This window comes from Serinus canaria, chromosome 7 (assembly GCF_022539315.1).
Source record: "Serinus canaria isolate serCan28SL12 chromosome 7, serCan2020, whole genome shotgun sequence".
NCBI lineage: Eukaryota > Metazoa > Chordata > Aves > Passeriformes > Fringillidae > Serinus > Serinus canaria.
The window spans coordinates 11,992,275-12,009,385 of NC_066321.1; the positions used below are offsets into that span (position 1 = coordinate 11,992,275).

Sequence of the window (17,111 nt, forward strand, 5' to 3'; positions counted from 1 at the left end):
TTTGAGCTGAACGCTGACTTGAAAGGGCTAGAAACGGAGCAGACCACAAACACCTCTCTCCGTCCTCGCCCTTCCCACAGCCGCTACCACAGGAAAAAACCCCAAAGTTATAGAGATGTTTGTTTCTGGCTGCATTCAGGCCAGAAACGAGATTTTGCGATTTCCTCATTACTAACAGGGCAGTTAACGACTACGCGATGTTCCTCCCGTAAGGAACGCAGCCCGCAGCATCCCGCGCATCCTCGGCTCAGCCGCCCCGCCGCGGCGCCGCTCCGGCCGTGCTCGGGCCGCAGGGACACGGACGGGACCCGGACCCGCCCGCTCGGCCCCGAGCGCGCCCCCCCCCGCGGGGCGGGCGGCCCCGAGCGGCCCCGCGCAAGCTCCGGGCAGCGGCCGCGCCTCCGCCCGCCCCGGGCTCGCCGCCGGCCCCGCCGCCCGCGGCAGGGGAGGGGAGGGTAAGGCCAGGGGAGGGCGGGGGCTGCTGCCCCCGGGAGGCGGGGGTCGCTGCCGCGGGCTCCCGGCCGTGTGGGACGGGCGCGCCGCTCCCGCCCGCGGCTGCGGCCGACGATCGGTGCTGCCCCGCCGGGCTCAGTGCCTGGGGCGGGCCCGAGGGGCGGCAGCGGGCGCGGCCCGGCTTGGTGCACCCCTGCCACACGCCGGCTCACGACGCTGTTTTTCCTTATTTTCTTTTCCCTGCCCCCGTCTCGGTGGGGACAAGCCCAGCCGTGGTGGGGATCAGAGGAGAGGGCGCTGAGGCCTGCCCGCCAGCGGAGTCACCTGCAGCAGCCAGAGCCAGCCCGGGGCCCGCAGAGGAGCAGCGCCCGGGCCGCAGGGGGAGAAGGGGCGCTGAGGGAAGGCGCTGGGGGCACTGAGCAGCGCTCATGCACGCCCAGCAACCAAGGGAACACCGGCACAGCCTGGCCGTGCACACCGCGGTACTGCTGGGCAGCGGGGCTGTGTGCAGCTGGGCACAAAGTCGCTTTCACTCAAAGGTACGAAAAGAAACAAAGCGCATGAAAGGAAGGAAGGGCCCTCAGCGCTCAGCAGCCAGGAGACCGCTGAGGACAGGGACCTGCCGCTTCCGCGATGCTGCGCAGGAGGTCTGTGGTAGGAATTGCCAGAGCTCTTGCTGCCTGCTTCCAGTTTAGGAGATTCACCACCCTCTTTTTGCTCATTCCCTTTTCCACAGTCAAAGAGCATAAAGCACAAAATGCCTTCTATCGAGCAAAAGACAAACAAAGAAATGCAGCCATCCAAAACCCAAGCCAAAGTGCATCTGGCTTGGGATGAATACTGGACCATGTCAGCTGGGAGTGAGAATTTTTCAGAAGGCTGGACTCCAGTCCAAAACGGACCCTGTCATTTGGAGTCTGAATATGAAAACAGCTTGCAAAACATTTTTTCAAGCTTCTGACAAAAGAGCTGGTCTTTCTTTTGCTCTGGTATCTAGGCTACATTGTGCAGGCTCATGCATATCACTGGTTTTATTCACATGAGTAATTCCATTTGAATTTGGAGCGACAACGTGTATGTGTAAAGTTACTCATATGCTTTCTGTCTCTTTTATATCTTGAAATTTTATGGGGTTTTTTTTTCCATTTGATGGTGCAGCCCAGTAACTGTTGGCTTCAAGGTTATAGTGAACCATCACAGTTATTATTACTGTTTGTCAGCTGACACCTTTGTTTTCCTTGCCAGACTAAAATGCAGCTATTCCTCTCTATGCAATCTATTTCAGCTCTGCAATTATATCATGTTTTTATGCAACCATCTTTCACCTGACGGTGTAAATTCATCTCCCCATAAAAGATCTTTTTGTGCTCAGCTTTTTCCCCAATCATGACTGACAGTCATTCCAGTTGTGCCATCTGAGTTTTTCTCACACCAGTCTCTCATGACTTCTCCCATACAGAATAATCTAAATTCATACTGATTCTAACAGGATATCTGGATGTTTTAGTATCTGCCAGCTTGAACTTTTTATTTTTCTGATTGCCAAATGCTCTTTCTTTCCTCCTTCATATTTCTTCAAGCTACCCCTTCTGTTATTCTCATAACCTTGTATGTCTTCTCTATCTCATTGCTGCATGTTTGTCTAAGGGCAAAATGTCACGGGGACAAGAAAAACACAATGTCTATCTTCCATGAAGTGTGGCATTAAGTTTTAAGTGTGACTGAGTGTTTTATTAGATGCCTCTTTTCCTCAGTCAGGGGATATAAAGAAGAACCAAGTAAAATTCAATGCCGACTTTTTGGTTTTAATGGAAGATAACAGTTTTTCACTGACAGACTCTCAGCTGTCAGGCATATACTCTAGTACCTTAATTCATGCCTGAGGAGAGTAGTCAGGCTAAGCAGCCACTGACTCCTTTGTCAACCAGAGTCTTTCTTCCTAACCTAGAAAATTTTGTGAATTAGTGTGAGTAGAGTCTCCCTTAGGAAATAAAGTATTTTGAAGTTACTTCAGCAGCAGATCACAAGCTGTCAAGAAGATGCATTCAGTCACACCTAAGGACAGATTTATTACATTCAATCTCCAGGGGACCTGCCTACTGTACCTTGAAAGAATCCAGCTACTTAGTTTTTGTGAAATCCCACAATGATGCCTTCTAGGAACACTGAGAACTGCTATTTCTGGGGGAAGGGTGATGACCTGTGCATTGAAATGACCTGCTCCAGTGGTGACAGTACAAATTACTTCCAAGGAAAGGCTAAAAGGCCAAATATATCTTAAGACTGCCCTAAGAACATGGTGGGAATTTCTCATTTCTTTCCTCATAAAGACTGAGGACCAGGAACTGTATTTCCTCCCTCTGTCATATGTAGAAGATGCAAAATCACCTGTTTGTCTCGGGTAATTTCTGCAGAGCTGCCCTGCTGCAGCAACACTTCACAGTCAGGGTGTCCATTCCATTCTCTGTTGTGCTGAGACCACAACAGAGACAGAGTTCTGCCCACGGGTGGAGTCACCAACAGGACCCTAAATAAGATTTAAAAAGCAGATTAGGTTCCTGAAGTGAATATCCTGTTAAGGACCATAAATAAATAAAACCCATACACACATTGAATATGAGCATAAACTTTTGATCAGACATGACTGCTACCCTAAATTTATATATCCATAACATGCTATACTTGTGCCACCCATGGATGTGTATTTAGGGAAGCTCTTTCTCAGAAACTTCATTCAAAATTGAGATGTAGTTTAATGATTAATTGCAAATGTAAATTGTAATTAACCGATTACCTGGGGAGGTCTGATAATCAAAACTATATATTCTAATTTTTTGTTTATAAAAAAACCCATTCTTTAAAAAAACACCAAGCTATCAAACAACAAACAAACAAAAACCAAACAAAATCCCCAGCAAATGAAATTTTAATTTACTAAGGAAACTAAGGTGGGAAAAATGTATTCACTTTCATCTTACCATAAATCATATTTAAATACAGTGGAAAAGGCAATTTCCTGATTCATATGTTAGAAGTATATATAAAAATGTAACGACCCCAGAAATATTTAAAATACTGAATTTCTTTTTTCCAGATACTCCTCCTCCATCATATTTGGGAAATAGATGAAATATTTACTGTATTATTCTAAACCAAGTTTGTATTTTTGTGTGTGATAAATTTGTTTACGTAAAGAAATACCTAGCATATAGAAAATACAACTGCATATATTTATATTTATTTATTAAGTTAATTTATTACTACTTAAGAATTCACTTTGTAGCAGAGATTAAATAGTGTTACAAAACAGTAACGACTAAAGGATTTTCATTCTTGGGTGAAAGCTTCTAGAAAAAAAAAAGACAAATTGTTTGCAAATTTTAATTTTGCAATGATACACATACATAAATTTATTATGAACTTCTAAAATTAAAGCTTTAATATTAATGTGATCTGAATTAAAGAAAAGCAATCTCTTGCCTGCAGAGCTCCAGAAAGAGGCAGTGAGCTTTTCTCTGGGAGAGACTGATGGTGTTCTCTCTGTTGTGCAGTGATGGTGCCAATGCCCTCGGTGCTGTTACATACAGAACCTTACAGCATAGAGAAACTGTAATTATATGTTTATAACATATAATAGAAGATGTTGTAGAAGCTGCAATATATGCTGTTTCAGAGGAGTTGCCCCCTCTAAAATACCTGTTCATGTCAAAAAGCATTTTGGAGCACTGACATATAGCAGTGATCATGCTTACAAATACTGTCCTAAACTTGTTAAAATTCAACTAAAAGTTTTTCAAATAAAAGCTGTCCAGTTTTTCTGTCAGTTTTTAGTATATCTGCTCTACACTTTATTCAGACAACAGGTTTGTTATTGTTTTACTTGAAAGTACCTGTCTTTCTTCTGAACCCTGAAATCAGGATGGAGCCACATCCCACGTCTTCTGCTTTGATTTGTCATTTTACAAACCCTCCTTCTGTCCTTCAGCTTCTCCCTGTAAGAAACAATACCTCTTTCTGTTTCCTTCCTTTTGTCTTGACTCCTGCACTTGTAAGCTCAGTCATGTGGTAACTGCATGTCTTACAACACGTGGCAAAGCCAGGCCCCTATTTCAGTACTCAATGCTAATAGTACAGAACTGTCACAGACACCCAACAGTCCTAGAGCCATTCACATTTTCAGGTTGAAACTCTGAAGCTGAGCATCTCTGAAAATTACTTCCTGTATTTTGAAAAAAACCCCAAACCAAAACAAAAAAAAACCCCACCACAGAAACAGTTCAGGTTCTCTTGAGTTTAGGAAAAAATAAAATAGCAAACCAGAGGATACTGGATTTACCACACATAGTGAAGCATGGCACGGAAACATGATATACTGAAAAAAAGCCTTTTTCTCTATTCTAAACGAGTTGGGTTTGTTTCTAAACTTTTCTAAAACTTCTAAAACTTGTAAGGGCCTTGCAAGTCTCCAGAGTTTCCTCATTCATGCAGGCAGTCCCATTAGAACAAGACTTAAATAAAACCACCTCTAGAACCAAGGTTTCTGGGATAAGTACAAATGGGAAGATCTGTTATTATTTTTGAAAAGCAGTAAAACATCAAGTTGCCTAGTGAGAAAATGCAGTGTTCTGTCTGGAAAGGCTCAAGGCTTGAGTTCAGAAAACTGGGTCATTAACAAAAAAGCCCCAAAACAGAACAAGATTTCCTACTTGGGCCCCTCCCCATATGAGTGGTTTTATATCACATTATATTCCAAAAAGCTTGATCATTTTAAAAATGAAACTTTTCTGAGTGTATTGAAAACAGATGGAAATTAATCAAGGGGCCAAGGCAGAAAAAAGCTTTAATGAAGATCTATTTAAGCAATATTTTAAATAAATAAGTCATTTGTCTGAGAAACCACATCTATCAGAAATATAAATAATTATATAATGAACATATAAACTACATTTCCTGAAGTAATTCCTGTCTTGCTACATTTCCTGAATTATTTGTATTATGAAACAGTAGTGGGGCACCATTAATTGATACACTCAGTGCTATAGTTACTGCACTAATTGCAGCTCTCCAGGCCCTCCACTCAGCTCCTCCACCCTTTAACAATAGGGATTGATTGCACAGGAGCTATTTTTAGAATGGAATTGCAGAAGACTTTGGAGAGAAGCAGACATTTTTGTGTGTGCTACAGCTGTTTTGGAAAAAAAAAAGTTGAATAAAAATGTTCAGAGTTGTTTTTTTGGATTTTTTTTCTGAAGTCAGAGCTTCCTATTGGATAACTGATATTGTATCAAGTTGAAACTGAGGTCAGTGGTGCAGGACACAGAAGACAAGGCTCAGTGACATTGTTCTCAGAAGAGGAACAGCTTTTTTTGGAAATGGGACTGCTCAGGTTGACAGTAGATGAACTCTGGTGGGTTGGGTTCTGCAGACAGGCAATCCAGAAGTCAAGTTTGCAATTTAAAATACCAGTGATGAAAGGCAAGATTCATTATTAACTTGGTGGGTTTTTTTCCCCAGCTCTGAAGTGGAGCAGTTAACTCATTGTTTGGGATTGTAGGTCTGCTTCCAAGAATGCTTCAGCTGAGAGCAAACAGCCAAGATTCACAAGGGCCAGCCGATGCTGAAAAGGTGTGACTGGGAGGTGACACCCATTCAGTTCATGCCTGCTTGGCCTTTTGTTAATTCCATCCTGCTGGCCTGCCTTGCAAGAGTTCAGCTGGGCTAGATAAACAACTGGACAGGACTTTGTTGCTAATCTGTTCTATGAAATCAGGGCTGTCATCATCTCTGAATGTTTGTACAACAGGAGGCAAGGCTTGGAGGAAGAAAAACAAGCAGAAATATGTAGGAAGAAGAATAACCAGCTTTATAACTGAGAAAGAAACCACAAACAGCAAGGGGACAAGCTTGTTTTACCTTTGTAAAGTATTAGTGACCTATCACCATTTTCAGAGTTAATCATATCAATAGCAGTAATACCTTGGCATTGTTACACTGCACTGCATCAGCAAATTTGAAGTGTTATGCTAAGGAAAAGATTGTCCCCATTTAGTTGTGAAAGTGAATGGTTTGGCTGTGGTTGTTCAGAAGCTTGGCAGAGTTAGGGAGATAATCCCTGTTTCATGCCTTAAGCTGCATTTCCTTTTTCAATGGGATGCCAGAAAGCATTATGGACTTACACACCTATAATGTGTCATTACTTCATATCTGCTAATTCCCCTGGACATGAGAAATGCACCCTTAGTGCCACTCATCTTTGTATTCCTTCAGAGAAAACATACAAAGAATATACTTCAGTTTCTACAGTAATAGCTTACAATACTGTTTGCATAAAAAAAAAAAAAATCCCAACAAAATTGAAGTAGTTAATCTTGCCTGAATATGCTGCAAGAGATTCTCTAGCATCTCTTTGTCACTGAATATATTCCAATCTTAAAAGGGGTAAATTTTAGAGATTAATGGATGATAAGTTAGGTACATTAATTTCGTATTAATATGAAATATAATTAGCTTTTGTATCTAGCTTGTTTTACTGTAATCTTTGTTCTTCCTCAAGTTAAGTGCAGCCCTGGACTTACACATTACTCTTAGGTAAATGACTCTTCCCTATTGATATCCATCCTGGGTTCGCAATGCAGCTGGAATCTGGCTCCCACTGAAAAGTGTTTGAATTGGGAGACTTTGCCACTTCATTTGGTGTCATGCCACCTCAGACACATTATCAACACAAATTCCAAAATCTGGTCTAATGCTTGGGGCTTTTTGGGTGTGCTTTCTAAAATAACCTATGTTAAAATAAGCCACTGTTTTGAAGAGGGTTAATAGAAGAATGTTTTCCTGGTAGTTATGTCTTCACAGAACACAGTGACATCTTGTGGCATGGGAAGGGCTGGTGTCATTTTTTTCCAGATGCATCCTCATTTCAGCAGCATTACAGATAAAAGTCTAAACAAATTCTGGACAACTGCTAATGCATTACTTCCATCTGTAATAGTCACTCTTTCTAAAGTTTTTTTTAAGTACAGGTTTGTCTGAAATACTCCTTTAGTTGTGAAAATAGACCAAGCCATGGTATTGTAAATGGTAGTGTGTTGGAGCTTCACTGATTTCAGTACACTGATATTCCTTGGAAACTTTCAGCTCCAGGAATGTTCCTGTCCCAGCCTCACTGGTACAAGAATCTGAGTCAGAATTTCAGGTGCTTTACTCAAGTTAGTGTATTATCACAGAGGGACAAAGTTGTCCAATGTTGCTTTTGAAAAGAAAACACAGTAACATTTTATCATAAAGTGGAGACTTTTCCTTTTTTGTCTTTTTGCTGACCAAACAGGGTTTAACCGTGTCCCTGATATTTTGGGACCCTTCTCTGACATGGCAGCCCTTAGCAAGTTGATCCTTGGATAAGATCCTGGTTATCAGCATGAAGGGAAGAGCTGCCGGCGGTGCGCGGGGAGCGGCCGAGGCGCAGCAGCCGCGTCCCTGTGACCGATACAAGCACGCCTGTGCTGTTTGCAGAGGCTTTGTTTATCTCTACGGAGGGCACGGCGGCAGCACCACGCTGAGGGACTTCTGGAGATACCACACAGGTGAGCTGGCCCCTTCTCTTGTATGTCAGGATTAAAGCGATTCTACATCAGTCATCGTGAAATTGAGGATGCTCTGTACTTAACACAATGTCCTCATTTAAGGTCTTTCTGTCACAGAGCTGGATAAACTGCTTTTTGTTCATTGGGCAGATGGGGGGTGTTTGCTCCTCTTGCAAGTGTCCCACAGGATTTTGATTTCAGTTCAGTTCCTTTTGGTTTTGTTTTTTTTTTTTCCTCAACCAGAAATACTGAGTCATTTAAAATATCCTGGTTCTAGCAAGGGATATCAATGAGCTTTCCTGCCTCTCTAACACAGCAATAGTTCATGCATATAAAAGTGCACAAAGGAAACATGTGAATACAATACCTTGTAGGTTTGCAGTATCAATGCACTACCAAATATAAGCCTTTGTATTTTTTTACTTGATGTATAATTTTCCCTGGTCAGTTGTTACTGAAATAAAACAGAATTGTGCTGGGGTTCATGCTCATGGAATTGTCTAGATTTGACATAGGTAACAATTAAAATACAAGCAGTAACAATTATTATATTTAAATATAACTATTACTATTATATTTAAATTTGCTAAATAGGAAAATGCATATATTTAACAGGGGAGAGATGACAAAATGCTTCATTTTAAGCAGCACAACCACATTCAAAGTCCACCTTTTCACCTTTTCCCTACTGTTTATGTGTTGAGTGCACCACTGTCTTAACTTTAGCTTTGGTTTATAGTGAAAAATGAATGGAAAATGTTGGATTGCTCAAGAGATGGTCCAGAAGAACTGGAAGAACATTCAATGGTGGCTTATAAGGTAGTAGACCAGGATTATATTGTCCATATCCTGACATTTTATTTCCTCCTATACAGTGCAATAAAATGCCATAGGTATTATGTACTGAAATACTATGCCCAGAAAGCATTTTTGTTGATGCAGTTCTGGATGTAGCTGTACCTGTGTTTGGAAATCTTTCTGAACAGAGTTACAGTAATTCAGCTCTGCAGCAGCTTCCTGGTTTCCTCAGTCAGTGCTCAATAAGTAGCAGTAATACCAGATAAAGACCTTGGCAGCACTTTCTCTGACTTATCTGTGCAGTTGTAACAGTTGCTCTGAATTCATTTGCATGATCAGCTACGGCATAAAAACATTCACTACAGAACTGGAGTAGAAGAGGGACGGGGGAGTAAAGCAAACTAAGAATTACAGCCCTGCCTGTGAGGGGAAGACAGAATTTAGGATATCAAGAGCTACCATACAATGAAACATTTCTCTGATTATGCATAATCCAACATACCTGAGCAATGCCTCAAGAGAGCTCCAGATTCCCAGCCCTGAAGTTGCCCCAGGCTCACAAGCAGTTCTGAAATACTGTCCCCATTAAACAGCAGAATGTTCTTCAGGGTTCCCCACTGGCAGAGAACACAAAGAGAATAATTAAAAGTTGGTGGCTTTTTGGGATTGTTAAAAGATCCTCATATTGTTAACTAAATTTTGCTGATAGCAACCTTTGCATTTAAGATTTGTTTTTAAAATTATTTTCATGCTATGTACCTTCCTGTAAGTGATAAATATTTATGTATTTTGCAGGGCAGCCTGTATATTTTTGGTGGGATGGTGGATTCTGCTTTCACACAAGCAAAAACTCCTCTCTGGATATATGACATTGGTATGATACACAATAGCCAGTCTTTTCCATGAGACATTCCATAGGCAGTAATAAATAATGAGAACCAAACTGTTTCTGCTGCTTGTAACAGAGCCTTCCTTAAGCTTTACAACAAGTAATGTGTGTAAAACTGTGTGCATATTTTCCCCTCAAAATTAGGCTGTTCAGCCATCAGAGATGCAGGTCTTACTTGAATTAGAGAGGATTTTATGGCAAAATTCTATGTATTTTAAGGTCTCAGAATTTCCATTCCTCCCTCTCTCCTTCTTACATATACTATTTGATCATAAGACCTGATAATTCATGTATTATTTAATTTTTATTTTTAATGCCACATATATTTTAAAAACCAAGCTCTTATGGAAGAAAGTAGATCAGTAAAATATATCTCATTTGTACTTTTACTGAAGAAACACATAAGCTAGAGCAAGAGAAATCAAATATTAAATAAGGTGGGAAATTAACATCAACATTTTATGGTTTTTTTTTCTCCTAAGAACAAACATTTGGGATCTCTTAAGTGTGTATTCTAAGAAAAAAAGTGCAGCATTTGAATTTAATAGCAATGTCATACACCATGGATTCACCCTTTGAAAATCCTGTGTACAGCAATAGCTGTTATTTTGATGTCAGATTGGGAAGGGAGAGAGAGAGGCTCTGTTCCTTTTGAGCCAATTAATCTTGTGTGCAGACCAAGATTTAAGTTTCCTAGCTTCTTTTGCTACTTCACTATGTAACTTTAGGTCAATGGGGTTTTTTCAATCTTTCCTTTGTGTTTTACACCAGTTGTCTGAGATAACCTACTGGAAGAAAGAAAAGCCTCAGAACATATTTTAAGGGAGAAAGCATTTTATTACTCACAGTACTTACCAGCAGAAATTGGAAATGAGTTATTCAACACTGGTTGTGTGTCTAGCTGTTTCATAGTTATTACTTAAAATCTTTTGGCAAGAGTAGCTTTAAGAAATGCAAGCCTGCACTGATTCCTCATTGTATCTCTGTGCTGTATTATCTGATATTTCCTCTCCTTCATGGTAATCCCAGATCTCTGACTGCTGGCTGTTATTTGAGGGCTATTTAAGGGACCTATGAAAAAGAACAAGAAAGAATAAGTCTGCCATAATAAGGTGTGTGTGGTAAGCAGAAGCAGTCACACATCCATAGGGAAATCTGGGATTCCTACAAGTTCAGAAAATGATGAAAATCACAGGTTACTTCTGCATTATGAAATTTAGCTTTAGGAAACAGGAATACAGTACAGCACCTGTGTGATTCTGTATCAGTTAAGGATAGAGGAAAACTGTTCAAACTGTGTCTCTTGAAGTCTCTCAGTGCTGCTGTCCTAGCAGGATTTCTTCAGCCTTGTCAGTAGAAAACACCAGGACGAGACTTCCTTGAAAATGAGCTGTGTAATTTGAGCAGTTACTGTGGGAGGAGTGTCCTCTTGTGGTGCGGGATCTAAACTGCGCTTTATTAACTCAATCCCCAGATTCCGCAAGATGGACAGAGAGCTGCAACGAACCAGCAGAGACGGAGGTAAGGAGCCAGGAAGTGGGGAATGTGTGAATCAAATGCCTGTTGCTTTGTTGATTAAACAGATTGCTATGAAATATGTTCCCCCAAACAGTTCCAATCTCATCTCTTCAGAGACATGTGGCTGTACTTTATTTCTTTGCACTTTCAATAACTTAAGGCTTTTTCCTTCTTCAAAACAGTGTTTAAAAATACTGCTCTTAAATTTTAAGTCCTATATAAGAAGTTAAGTCCTCTCCTTTGCTGCTGCTTCTGTTTTTCTGAAATCCTTATCAAGAAAACTAATTTTAAATGGAATATTGCAACCATACGTAAAGCCTGTGCTTTTAAAAGTAGGGTTGTGAAAACAGATTGGCAGCCACGCTAATACGGTTTGGAACGTGAAGTGCTGCAGCATTTTTCAATTCTTCAGTGTGAACACGTGGACTCACCAAGTTACTGCCACTTCTAATTGAAACCTGAGTGGAAGCATTTGTGGCTTGGTCTTTTGAGAATGATTTTGTGTCACTACACATTAAGAATCACTCATTTTTTGCTACTGAAACTTCATCATCACAATGCTTCTATACCTTGAAATTACACCCAAATTTTTTTTTTTTTTGAGATGTGACACAGTTACCACTGGTTACCTTTGCTTGCTGGAGGAGTCAAGAGAAAGTTTGGGACTGCAGGGTCATTTGTGGGTGAAAAAAAGGTGTACTTCCAAGACAGACATTGCTGCTGATATGACTTTATAGGTTTTTGTCTTATTTTTGAACTGTTCTAGGGCTCTGCACCAGCTAACAGAAAAGGTCACAGTGCAGTTGTGTACCATTCCAGCATGTACATCTATGGGGGATACTTTGGCATCAAAGGCATTTCTCAAGAGTTTTGGGAATTTCATTTTGGTAAGTTAAAAAAGCAGGGTAAAGTTTTGATCCAGTGTAAAACAACTGCAGCAGGAGAGCTTGCTCTAAGAAAATTCTTGTCAGTGGAAATGCTCTAAGTTAATTTTGGCTTCTCTTTAACAACATTTAGTGATAAACTGTCAAATTCAATTAATTACTTAGACTATTACACTGGAACACATTTTGCAGTATTTGCCAGTTTTACAGCTGAAAATCAGGGAGAATGTTTACTACTCACTAAAATTCTTCAAGGATTACTGAAAACTTTCAGATCCAGCAGGGACCCCGATTTCAGCCTATTAATGTAATCTTTTCATCTTAAATCTCCAACTGACCATGGGGAGTCAAACCTGACAGGAGATAGTTTATTAGCATATTCATTACCAGACTGATTACTGCAAATGAGATGATTCCCAGAGATTTCCTAAATGCATAACTTGTTATCTGATGGACATTCTGTCACTATTTTGAAACAAATGATGGGTTTATCCCATCCTTCCTTCCCTCACAGGGAGAATAAGCATAGACATTAATGAATTAATGTTTTTGTTGACTGATTTTTTTCCCTCTAACAGCCAGGAAAGTATCTTTCTGTATCAGAGTCAATGAACTGACAAAGCTGTAGGAAAAACTGCTCTGTAAATAAAATTTCCATGGCATCTGTCACACAGCATCTGACATTTTCATTAAAAGTTTATTTCGAAACTGATTTTTTAAAATGCACTTTTTCAGTGTCAGAATTTAATATGTTAACTCATAACAAGCTTAGAGCAGAAACCCTTATTCTCCCACTGAATAGCTACTTCCTCCAGGAAGTAAATTCTTTTTCAAATAGGGTAAATTTGATCCATCTATAAATCAGTGTTTTTGTTTCAGATACAAGCAAGTGGTTGCGTGTCTCCAGCCCCTGTCACAGCAGCAGTCCCGGAGCACGGCACGGCCACTCGGCAGTGGTTTATCACACAGCCATGTACCTCTTTGGGGGGCTGGTGGGGCTCACTGAGCAGAGGGACTTGTGGAGGTGGGACTTTGGAAGCAGCAGCTGGTCCAGCATCAGAACAAGGTAAATTGTTCTATTTGTTACATTAAAAGAGCAGAGAAAGAAAATTGATCTTACTCTTTGACACTGTGTGCAGGTGGAGAGGGAGATGATGCCCTCTTGGTAATTGTAGGGATTGTTCAGATCAGGATGCAGTGCTGCTGCCATGCCTAGGGCTCCAGTTGGCTTTGCTCGGGAGAGCTGTTGGCAAGGCGTTGATGCAGCTGTCAGCAGTGTAATTTTGATGTCCCAATGCAGCTGTTCAGCAGTCATCTTTCTGAGTCAAAAGGAAAACAGAAGCTAAAATCAGTGCTAAGTTTCTTTCTGGTCTCCCCTTAACTGCTGTTTTCTCTTACCTTCAGCCAAGGACCTCCTCCAGTGGTAGGTCACGCTTCAATAGTCTGCAAAGACTCAATGCTGATTTTTGGTGGAGGGATTTCAAATTCCAGCCCTAATGATGACCTCTGGAAGTATCATTTCCATACACAGACATGGAAGAAGCTTAGTAGTACTACAAAGGGAAACTTTTCTCCTAAAATGTATCACTGCATCTTAGGAATTGGTGTGGATTTCCAAACTACCTCAGATTTCACTGATACATTCCCCAGCCACTGCAAGAGTGAGCAGAAGGACCATCCCCAGCTGGTGCCTATCCTGAGGCACTCTGGCTTTTGCAGCTTCTTCTGCCCACAGCCCACGGAACGGAGCAACGCCATAGAAATGAAAACCTTCAGCCTGCCCCTGGAGCCAGCAGAATTCCCTGCCTTGCAGACCACTGCAGAGGCAGGGCTAGGCCCAAAGAGAGATGGGAGCTGTTTGTCCAAGGACAAGTCTCTCCCTCTGTTGGCTTGTTCGGGAGAGGCTTTTGCCCCTGCTCAGGCTATGAGTGAAGAGGAGAGACCTGACTGTGGGTGTGTGGCCACAGGGGGTGGCCACACACCCACAGTCAGCAGGACCAACACACTGCTGCTCATTGGGGGCAAACCTTTGTCCAGCTTCTCTGAGATCTCCTTCAGGCAAATGGAGTTTGATTGCTTGTGATTGCTTTGCTTGCAAAGTGAAGGAATAAATTTCCACCACCGTGGCAGTAGGTGGAAAACCAACTGCTTGCAACTGTCTTCAGCTTCCTATCAGCACGCTGGGGAAAAAAATAATTAAACCTTCTCATACTTGCTGCGAACAGATTTTTTACAATGTTAACAAAACCTGACATATATTTAAGTCACAACTTGCATGTAAGTTGTGATTTCTGAGAGGAGCTTGTTGGAATGCTGCTCTTTTTGTTACTTTTCTCCTGGTCACTTCATACTCTTTCAAATTGCCAGTGGCTGAGGCTGCCTTGAAAATCAGAACTGCAGTAGCCCATGTTGGCTCCACAAGATGCCATTTCAAGGGCAAAGCTTGCTCATCTAGCACTGGCATAAGAGAGAAATAGTCACATTTGAGGTATTCAATTAGTTGTAACATGAATGTTCTCTAATATTTTATATTCTTGAGTATCCTTTGCACAATATATTTGCAACATGAGATGGCCAGTGACAATGGAACCCAACAGACAAATCAGCAACTGAGTTCTAGAAGATATTCAAGGATTGTATATAACCTTGAGGAAGGGAAACAATGAGTGCCTCCTGGAAATCATCGGCAAGGACCAGAGGAAGGGCATTATACATTATACAAAGGATGTGCCAAATGAGTGTTGGCTTTTATGGCTGAAGACAGAATCAAAAGGGTTTCATTTCCCACATTGGGGTGGGGAGGGAACAGAAAGAGGAGGGCTTGACAGAGTGGCACAAAGCATGGGCTGTTTTGACTGGTAACTCATGTTTTAGCCCTAAAGAGATTTCTGCTTTTCCAACTCTTTTTTCACCCTACATAGTACTTGTTACACATTTCCTCTCTGTAGTAGTAAGTTCTGAGTTCATATATAGTTTTTCTTTTCTGAAAAGAAAAAGTGCTTGTTTTGCAAGGTAATATTGTCCAGCGTTCAAAGCGTTTATTTCCATAGAAGTTATTAAATGCTGGTCTACTGACAGAACAGCTGCTGTCTGTAAGAACTGCTGGTATCTGAAATTACCTGGAAGTGAAAGTTAGTACTTCCAAATATTTGAAAAGTTCACTTTCCAAAAGTTTCATAGGAATAATGACTTACAAGTACTTTACAGATTTAAAGAATATTTAGAGATACTTTTATCATGTCTTCACAAGTAACTGTCATGTGAATTCAATAGGAAAATTATAGATGGATTTGCAAAAGCTATTTAAGAGTTATTTGGACCATCCATGACCCTTACCTGGAAACAGAGAGGACTGTACACTGCCACATGAATAAAGCCTGCTCCGTTTCCTATCATATTCACCTTTGTGCTCATATTCACCTTTATGAGTCTAAAATACGTGTTTGTATTTTTTAACTGAACAAAGAACTTACCTTTCTGACCAAGGAACACATTTCTGCAAGCCCTAGTCATTTCCCTGCACTTCAGCCAGCTTTGAGGGCTGACCAGGCTTTGAATTTCTTCTCCAAGACAAGAATTTCCCAGTTTGAGGAGGTTTGTTTGGAAGTGACATCAATACCGCAACTGAGCTGAGCACGTACTCAGCACTGCAGTCTTAAATCAGCAGCTTGTTTTCCTCGTGCTGACTAACATGTCTGTTTTGGCTTTATCCTGAGAGCTACCGTAACATACAGCCTTTTATCTAGGATTGACAAGAGAAGGAAATTTAACTGGAAAAGGCAACAATAAACCAGTGATTTTTCCAAGTCACGCGAACGCCTCCTGGCAGGTAGCGGTATCCTGGGGATGTGCAAGAGCCCCAGGAAAATGCCATCCAGCCTCTGCCATTCCTTTCTTCCTGCCCCCTCAAACTCTCTTCCCTTTGGCAGCCCCACGAAGGGTTTAACATTTACTCAGAGCCAATGCAGGCGGGACACAAGCCAGCCCAAAGGCAATGGCTTGGCACGGGCAGGAAAAAGCAGCTTGGAGTGAGCCCATCTCCCCTATTCCCTCCCCTGGGCTCTGCCCATGTGCCAGGTCAGGTGGGGGCACCAGCACTGGCAGCACCACACCCACCTCCATCACCTAAGAGATGCCAAACCGCTCGAGGTGGCCCTAAGGGCCCCGCTGTTCCCTGCCCTGTACAGGACATGAAGAGAGCAGGGGCTCAGGAAAGGCCTGGCTGCAGGGAGGGGGGTCAGGGCTGGCTCATGGGAGGCTGAGCTGGAGTTGGCCCCAGCCATGCTGTGCAAGGGGAGAGAGCCCTGAACCTGAAGTGGGGCTCTGTGCTACAGCAGCTTTGCTGAAGACACTGGAGGCTCTTTCTCCCCTTGTGGCCCATTCCCAAGTCTTCAAAAAACAAGGGTGAGCTCAAGCTGGAAGGGGGTTGGGAATTGAAGTGACTGCATCCCACAAATGCCCACACGAGTGCCTGACACCTCAGTCCACTCTGGGCATGCACAACCCATATTTCAGGTACCCTACAGTGTCCAGACCTAGGGATGCAATCCTTGCTCACACCACTGTGACACTTCCTGATCATATCCCCTTTCAAACCTTAGCCAGTGCTATCACCTGCATCAAAAGGGCTCTCAGAGTACCTCACTCCTCTTGTCCCACTGCAGGCACCTTTTCAGAGTGGCAGAAAAGAGCCTTTGTGGATGTACTTATGGTATTTCTCCATAACTGTAGCAGTTAAGAATTCATCCCAGGCCCAAGCGAGTGACTAAAAACTGCTGCCATCTGAAAGCTCGGTGGTGGCCTGCATGAAATAATGAATGGAATTACTCCAGCTAGTGGCAAATATTTAGAAACAGAACAAAACACCCCATTTTTGGCTGGGACCGAAGGGGCTGCCACTGAAGTTGGCTGTTTAGAATGTCCCTGAAAAGCACGGAATCTTGCACATATCTGATTAGCTCACAGAAACGCAGTCTATAGAACAAA

At 42.0% G+C, this 17,111-nt stretch overlaps 1 protein-coding gene across 5 annotated transcripts; it reads left to right on the top strand.

The window, feature by feature from the left end:
- Nucleotides 1–408: 408 nt before the first annotated feature.
- LOC108961699 (uncharacterized) lies at nt 409–15,939 on the top strand. 5 transcript variants are annotated; one of them, XM_030241524.2, is made up of 8 exons: nt 409–455; nt 7,781–8,036; nt 8,776–8,855; nt 9,630–9,708; nt 11,198–11,244; nt 12,008–12,128; nt 13,005–13,191; nt 13,530–15,939. In XM_030241524.2, the coding sequence occupies exons 2-8, from the start codon at nt 7,871–7,873 to the stop codon at nt 14,206–14,208; spliced, it is 1,359 nt and encodes a 452-aa protein (XP_030097384.1). In that variant the 5' UTR covers nt 409–455; nt 7,781–7,870; the 3' UTR covers nt 14,209–15,939. The 5 variants fall into 5 exon arrangements, with proteins under 5 accessions (XP_030097384.1, XP_018766920.1, XP_018766921.1 ...); XM_018911375.3 differs by lacking the exon at nt 409–455 and adding an exon at nt 532–1,100; XM_018911376.3 differs by lacking the exon at nt 409–455 and adding an exon at nt 532–992.
- The last annotated feature ends 1,172 nt before the right edge of the window (nt 15,940–17,111 follow it).

Coding starts and splice junctions, on each gene's coding strand:
- LOC108961699 (XM_030241524.2), top strand. CDS start 7,871: ATGAAGGGAAGAGCTGCCGGCGGTGCGCGGGGAGCGGCCGAGGCGCAG. Junction 11,245..12,007: donor ACGAACCAGCAGAGACGGAG/GTAAGGAGCCAG, acceptor GAACTGTTCTAG/GGCTCTGCACCAGCTAACAG. Junction 12,129..13,004: donor GTTTTGGGAATTTCATTTTG/GTAAGTTAAAAA, acceptor TTTTTGTTTCAG/ATACAAGCAAGTGGTTGCGT.